The sequence below is a fragment of the Vicia villosa genome, linkage group LG7 (assembly GCF_029867415.1).
Source record: "Vicia villosa cultivar HV-30 ecotype Madison, WI linkage group LG7, Vvil1.0, whole genome shotgun sequence".
Taxonomy (NCBI): domain Eukaryota; kingdom Viridiplantae; phylum Streptophyta; class Magnoliopsida; order Fabales; family Fabaceae; genus Vicia; species Vicia villosa.
Window position 1 is genome coordinate 57,081,153 of NC_081186.1, and position 8,040 is coordinate 57,089,192.

The 8,040-nt window shown below is 35.2% G+C and overlaps 1 protein-coding gene across 1 annotated transcript; it reads right to left on the bottom strand.

The window, feature by feature from the left end:
* Positions 1–1,521: 1,521 nt before the first annotated feature.
* Positions 1,522–3,160, bottom strand: LOC131617246 (uncharacterized). Its single transcript, XM_058888580.1, has 2 exons — positions 2,798–3,160; positions 1,522–2,522 (listed from the first exon to the last, which is right to left on the bottom strand). Exons 1-2 carry the CDS (start codon positions 3,158–3,160, stop codon positions 1,920–1,922), a joined length of 966 nt encoding a protein of 321 aa, XP_058744563.1. The 3' UTR covers positions 1,522–1,919.
* Positions 3,161–8,040: the final 4,880 nt, after the last annotated feature.

Below are 8,040 nucleotides of genomic sequence, written 5' to 3' on the forward strand. Positions count from 1 at the left end.
GTGAGACGCAACTGACCTCACTGCCCGCGAATTGCTATTATTGACAACCTTGTCGTCTATATACATATGTAATTCTGGTATAAATCAAATTATGTGATTTAAGAATATATTGAGTTTATGATTATTCTCTTGCAGAAATCTTTGTTATAAATCTCCAAACTCAGTCAATCAATTGAAACTATAGGATTTAGAGTTACTCTAAACTGCTTTTTTCTTTTGATGTATTAACTTCCACATTCTTAGTTAGGCCTTGTCTAAAATCTGCAACAGTCAGATTGAATTGCTGTCTTGTGCACTGCCTACATGAAATATTTCCATGTGTGTGAGCATATAATATAAAGTATTCTTAATAGCATTAGTTTTTATACTCCAAACTTATTGCATTGTTGTTTATAAATTGTATCTATTTTACAAATTGCGATTGAGTCTGCTGATTTTGAACACATTAATTATATACTCAAACCCCCTTATCATCTGTATCTGTATTCAGGAATTAATACTGTGACAGCAAGAGGCTGTTCATAAGACGATTTTGAGAAAATAGCATATTTTCTTTTGAGGGAATCTCAGATAACATGCATTATACCGAGAGAACATAGGAAATCATACAAATATTTTCTCAATGTTCTTGGAAAAAGGATATTATGCTTAGAAATCGAGTTGAGATACTTGCCTGCCCAATTTGAAATGTCAGGGTTCAATATTGATTCTTGAAACCCCATCAGCCCTTCATACATCTATTACGTATATACAACTCGGCTTACCTGCCCTTCATACATCTATTGCGTATATACAACTCGGCTTAACATAGTAACCTATGTAGCCTTGATACCTCACATTGAAAGCATCTTGCTGCTTGACATTAAAGCATATGGTTACATTGGATTATTGTGTTTTCTCATATTATTAACAACGTCGACATGTCTGTGTTGTGTTCGGTGTCAATGCTTCATATATCGTATTCGATTTTGTTTTGATTTTTACTTGAATATTCTTTTCTCTTGTTGCTCATTTCAATTTTACCTACAACAAGCCGTCATTATTAGTAGACTGAGCATGATACTTTTTAGTGGTAAATGCTTTTTCATCTCATGCAGTCATTGCTTTTACTATAGGGTGGCTCCCTAGAACACAATGTGTGGCATCCAGCATGTTAGATTTTGGTTTTTTCTGTATGTATTGTTCCTTTAGGATTATTTTGTTGTTGGGTTTGAAAGCAGCACTCATATGAACCCTTGTAAGGAGGCAAGGCATGAATTTCCTCAAGGTAAAAAGCATGAGATACGTTTACAAACGAGAGATGAGAAAGTGACCACTGAAAACTTTTGAAATAGTAATAAAAAAAAGTAAAATAAACTTTTGATTTTGTTCTACTTTTCATCATCATTCCATTGCTTTCCATATGAACCAAACTAGATCAGACAAAAGCTTTTCCAAGAGTAAAAGAAGTTTTCTTTTGAGGTTAAAGTGGTTTAGGAATCTTAAAGAGTGTTCCTATGTTCCCTATAGTACTAAACTTTCGTTTTCTATTGTTTCAGAAGTAGAATGATTAATCATTAGCCATAATTAAATAAGAGAGCACTCTTTCAATGACCAAAACTAGTCACTATCAAAGAAAATGAATTCATAATTGTACTCTTTTTTAGGGAGTGCCACTCAATGCAGTTAGAGAAAGCACACATTCACCTTGTCACGGATTTATGATAGTTTGATCTCAATCGAATGGTATTAACTATTACAACTTCGTGAATGCGATCAACTGCCACGATCCATTGAGATATTTAACTCTGGTTAGTTTCAACTTTGTCATATAATAAGCTAAAGATTACATCACCATCACTCGATTGTATTTTTTTTTTAATAAGATGATTGCGTAATCGCATACGCGGTTATAATTTCAAACCTTAGTAGTAACTAAATTACCTATGACTACAAAAATCCAAAAGCTTCTTCCTACCGTCCACAATTTCATCAAAGAAATCATCAAGCTGACAAACAATATTATCAGCACCAGATTTAAGCACACCAAAACACATTCTAACACTCTCCACTCTCTCCCTCAAACCATCTTCCATTTCCCATTGAACAACCTGCGACGACGCGATCATCTCCAATTCTCCTCTCAGCTCCTCCACCGCCACCCTCGTCCTTCTAAACTCGTACAATAACATCCCTGGCACAACCTCGCTCATCTCCGCTGCCACTCTCTGCTGCAACCTCGTAGCAGATATCATTAGCCCTGACCCAAGAAACAACCGACCGTCGAACCCTGTGACTGTGCTCAATGTCTCGGGACAATGGTACACCAGACCGTGTAACAGGATTGTGAGCAGCATTGAACTAATGTTTCTCATTGCATATAAAACTCCCCTGAAACCGTTGAAACCGTTTAGCTTTGATTCAACCGATACTCTTTCGTCGAAACATAGAGAAAGTAGTTGGACTCTTGTTTCCATCAATGCACGGTTTTCTTCTTCCATTCCCATAGCTTCTGTTCTACACCCTGATATTCCCCTTAAAGCCTGAAAATTAAAAGAAACTTCAAAACTTTAAATAGTTTCCAAAAGGGTGCAGAGCAAATAAATAAAAGAATGAAACTTTAACATGTGAGTTTTTCAAAATGTTCCATACAATTCTAGCTATTATATCCTCTCTCTCTAGTCTAGTCTAATTTTGATCGTTGTAATGATTAAAAGTTTCAGATGAACAACCATTAAAATCAGGCTAGACTGATATTACTGGAGAGGACATAAGTTTGGATTGTTATAGACAAATGTTAGTATATTAGTTAATTAACCTGACGTCGGAGTTGAGGAGTGAAATGCGAGTGAGAGTCGAAAATCGAAGTGATATTAATACCAGTTGAGTAGTAATTTTCAAAGCTAGAAACACCAGATTTGAGAAGGTGACATGTTTCCCAAAGTTTGGAGCTTTCATCCATGTATTCATCAAGCCATTTATCACCAACAGGGAGATGAAGTTTTTGAACCAAAAGGACTAGTTGGGAGTGAAAGGATCTAAGTATAGAGAGTACCCTTTGAAGGAATTGGATTGACATTAAATTGTTTGAAAGAAAAGCTCTTTCTAAATCATCAATTCCTCTGCTTAAGAATGTGTAGAAACTGTTGACTGAGTTTGTGGAAGAAGGAAAAGGGTTCATTTTGTGTGTGGGAAGGGAATGGAAAAGGAAAGGAGGGAGATATTTAAATAGGTGAGAGAGTGGAAAATGATTTTATTTTTTTTATTTAAATTTTAGAGAGGAAATAGAAAGAGAAGGAAAAAAGTGGAAAAAGAATATTGGAAGAGAGGGAATATGTTAGAAATTCTCATAGGTTTCTAAGGTTGAAAAAGATTGTTGAGGGAAATGATGGGTGTTTCCTTCATAGGGGAAAGGATGATTGATAATATGCCATTTTCATTGTTTTTATTGGAAACAAAGAAGAGAGAAATGAAATTAAAACATAGAGAGTAGTACAAATTTTGAAAAGTGAAAAAAAATAGTACATATTGAAGAATTATCAGTAACTTTAATGTTTGTTAAAGGAGAGTTAAAATCTAGTTCTTTGAGTCGGGAAGGATTACGTGATTGCAGAGACTAATCTCTTGAGTCGGGGATCATAACTATAATAAGTAGTAAAAAAATTTCTCTAATTCTTCAAGCCGAGAAGGACCACAATAGACGGTAAAGTTCATCTTTAAAAAAATCTAATAGTGTTACATGTTAAGGACTGAATTCAAACTTAAAACATTTTTAATTAAGTTAGAAGAGATTTTTTATTTTGAATGTTTTTGACTTAAAAGATAAAAAAAGAAAATTAATTTTTTTCCTCTCATATGAATGTGTTTTAATAAAGAACTAACTCCAATCTTTTCAAAATAATAAACTAGTAAGGGTTAGAACCATAGATGGAGAAGGTGTGGCCACAAACAACTCAAGTGATTCCATTAAAAAAAAACGTTTAAGTGATTCAATTATGTGGTTTTGGGACTCAGAAAAGCAAAGATGCTTCCACCGTTATAGTCTAGTCAATGCATTTGAATATATTTATTACAAAACATAGTATATAATCCAAACTAGAAGTGACATATATTATCAATGAATGTGACGCAATAAACAAATAAAAATATTCGTGCAATTGATTGAGTAGGCCTTACTACCCCATCCAAGAAACAGATGTTGGAGAAGAAAATTATTTTTATCTTGGGTCCCATGATAATAATGTGTATCAAATGTGTTTTAACTGTTCCATCTTTTTTAGTCACTATTTGATGGCCATAGAATGTTTTAGTAAGGCCTTAGCACCCTATCCAAGTAAATCAAATAAGACCTTAATAGAATCGAAATCAAAGAAGAATTTATCGGATTGTCAAATGAGGAAATAATCGACAAAAGATTTAAAGCAGCTGAGTTATACAGGCTTTCAAACCTAAATTGTAGTATCCAATGACAAAAGGCTATAATCAAATAGTTAAAGGAAGGAGACGCAAACACCAAATACTTTCATGGATCCGTCAATAAGAGTTGAAGGGATAGCAAAATTTTGTACCTCAAAGTAAACAGAAGAAGGGTGGAGGAAGTGGAAGGGACAAGTAAGGTCATATTTAAGCACTTCCAACAACATTTTACAACAAAAGGTAGATTGATCAATACAAATTTGGACTTTTAACAAATATCAGAAGCGGAGAAAATGAGATAGTCAAAGAATTTTTGGAGGAAGAAATCTACCAAGCTGTGTGGGACTGTGACAACTCAAAAAGTCTCAGCCTCGACGGAGTAAATCTAGGGTTTACGAAGGAATTTTGGGCTAATATCAAAGGTGATTTCATCAGAGTTATGGAAGAATTTCATTGGCATGGAAGGATGGTTAGGGGGAAAACACGTCTTATATCGTATTAACTCCGAAGAAGAAGAACCCAACAAAGTTGGAAGACTACCGACCAATATTATTGATTGAGTGCATTTATGAGGTAATTACTAAGGTGTTAGCAAATTGACTAAGAAGAGTAGTGGGTTTAATCATATATGAAACTCAATTGGCGTTCATATCAGGGAGACAAATTTTAGACGGTATACTAATTGCGAATGAGGTCGTGGATGAAACAAAGCGGAAGAAAAAGGAAGTGATTTTGTTCAAGGTGGAATTCGAAAAGGCTTACGATTCAGTGGAGTGGAAATTTTTAGAGGAGGTGATGTAATAGATGGGATTTCAAGAAAAATGGCGGAGATGGATCTTAGAATGCCTAAAAAATTCAACGATCTCAATATTGGTGAATGGAAGCCCCATAAAAGAGTTTAAGGTTGGTGGAGGATTGAGGCAAGGGGACACTTTATCCCTTTTTATCTTTTTACTAGTTACTGAATGCTTCAACATGCTAATGAAAAAAGAAGTGGAGACGGGAAAATTTAATGGGTACAAATTCGAGAAAGGAAGGAACATTTTCTCACTCCTTCAATACACAGATACAATAATCATTGGAGAAAAGAAGTGGGCCAATATTAAGAGCATAAAAGCAAATATGATCTAGTTTGAGATGATGTCGGGCCTGAAAGTCAACTTCCAGAAATGTTGTCTCTTTGGGGGTAACATTTGTAAATGCTGGCTCCAAGATGCATCCAAAAATCTAAAGTGTAAGGTAGGATCAATCCCGTTAAATTATCTTGAGATTCCTATTGGAGCTAACCCAATAAGAAAGAAAACTTCGCAACCGACGATGGATATTGTGAGATCAAGATTGTCAAATTAGAAGCATAAACATCTATCGTTTGGAGGAAGAGTGGTGGTGCTAAATTTTTTCTTGTCTGCAATCCCCGTTTATTTCTTATCTTTCTTCAAAGCTCCGTCAGGTATTATCTCTAGACTATAATCTTTATTTAAAAATTTCTTGTAGGGAGGTAACGAGGATGCAAGAAAGATAAATTGGATCAAATGGGATAAAGTTTGTAGACCTATAAAAGAGGGAGGGTGGATATAAAGAACTTACGCGTGTTTAACAATTCCTTGCTAGGTAAGGGGATTTGGAAAATAAGAAAAGAGAGATTTGGCCTCTGGTTTAAAATGTGGTTGGATAGATATGGCAGTTCCGAGGGGATTAACATAATTTGCGATAGGAATAGCTCGTTGTGGTGGCGATATATTTATCACATAGATATAGGAGTTAGATAAAATGCATATTCGTATTCAGTTAAGGAGAGCTATCAACAATTGAATGCGAATAATAGACTAGAGAGTAGCAAAACTTTGTCTGCAGTGTGGCACAATGTGGTTCCTTCAAAAGTATCATGCCTAGTTTGGAAATTATTACACAAGATAATTCCAACCCAAGACTATCAAATTAGAAGAGGAGCCATATCACAGGACAATACTCACAATGTTGAAGGGTGTGAAGTGGACGGATTCATATCTCATCTATTTTTTGAGTATCCACCTTTTGTAGGTATTTAGGGTTACACTAATAGGTGGCTCTGCGTGTCATTTTTCCTACCAAATGATAGATGTGAGCATTTAGAGCAAATCGAAGGCCTTATGAAGAGTAGTAAAATCCTTTTTATCAGAGCCTGGATGATATGGTTCAACCATTTGGAGCATATGGAAAGCAAGAAACAACAGTATCTTAAAAAACAAGATTACCTCTGTGGATCTATTGATTGAAAATGTCTAGAGACAATCTTGGAACAGGTTGAGCATCAAACACAACTCGATGAAGTGTAACGTATCACAATGGTTTTAGAATCCAAGGCTGATTCTCAACTAGGCTTTTTTTCTTCAGTTTCTCTGCCTAATTTCTTGGAATGATTTGAGTTCGCCTAAGAGTTGGTTATTTATGAAGTGGTGGATTTTTTAATTATTATTTAATTGTTGTATTTTGATCAGGATGGTTTTATATCATTCTGAGTTGTTGGTTATTATGCATTTGTCTAATTTTGAGCCTAGCCATTATGATTTGGCCGCTGCTAGAATTTCATGGTAGAGTGCTTTAAATGACTATAGCTCAATTAGAATTGTAGTTGGGGTTGTGGCTGGTGTAATATAGAGTTTTTACTTTAGAACTTTTCTTGCTTAAATTTTATTATGGTAATATTTTGGTGTCTTCAAGCTCGTGGCTTAAGTTGTGGTGGTCTAGATTTAGTTTTGGTGTTCTTTGTATGGGGGCATGTGAGGCATTTTTCATCTTATATTGCCTATGCTTTTAAAATGGTGTGTTTGTTCCATTTCTAATATTGTTATTCTCTTTCTGTAGCATAACTTATGCTTATAGATTAAGCTAATAATAATATCTTTTTTCTTAAAAAAAAATAATTTTGTTCCAATCCGACAATAAGCTCAAAGACAAAAAAGTCCAACCATAATAAGCTATACTAAGATGCTAAGGATTCAGAGTACCAGTAATTATGAGATTCACACTCAATCCTCGTCCCCAGATGGTTGCACATCGTCGTTAGATGTAATTAGACGAACATGTACCATTTCAGATATTCTCTCTTTCACACCCTCAAACTACTTTCTCATTCATTCACTGACTTGTGTGTTGTAGTGTTAACCTTGTAAGTACATCCCTGCTCAACTGTACCGAAAGCTCACCCCGTCGCATAAGAACTCTATTTCATTCAATCTCCACCTATTTACTGTTCCACTACGGAATCATGACGTCGTCAGTGGGAATCAATGTCTGATTTTCACGAATTTTCAAGATAAGATTCTTTTGATTCCAAAGTCACGAATCACAACTGCGATCTCGTTTGAAAGAAGACGATGGTGTAAGATCTAGACGATGAAGTCACCATAGATCTATCAACTCCAAGATCATCTCTTACCTTGTTATTTTTGTTATTGATGGTCGATCGTTTAACAAGGATGTAGATAATGAAAATCATCCAGCGTGAAACTCTTAAGAATCGCCTGTGGTAACTAAGAGGCAGAAATAAGACAGACCAATCATAGGGTTTCGAGACCACGAGAAAGTAGATGGAGTTTGTTCTGGACTGGCCAAAGGCCCATATGACCAAGGACCAATCCATCTTAAGCCCACTCTACTCGACCA

Bases quoted from the DNA above. Each gene is read 5' to 3' on its own strand.
- LOC131617246 (XM_058888580.1), bottom strand. From the start codon at position 3,160: ATGAACCCTTTTCCTTCTTCCACAAACTCAGTCAACAGTTTCTACACA. The intron at 2,523-2,797 runs GTTAATTAACTA...TTTAATTTTCAG, and splicing joins CTCCTCAACTCCGACGTCAG to GCTTTAAGGGGAATATCAGG.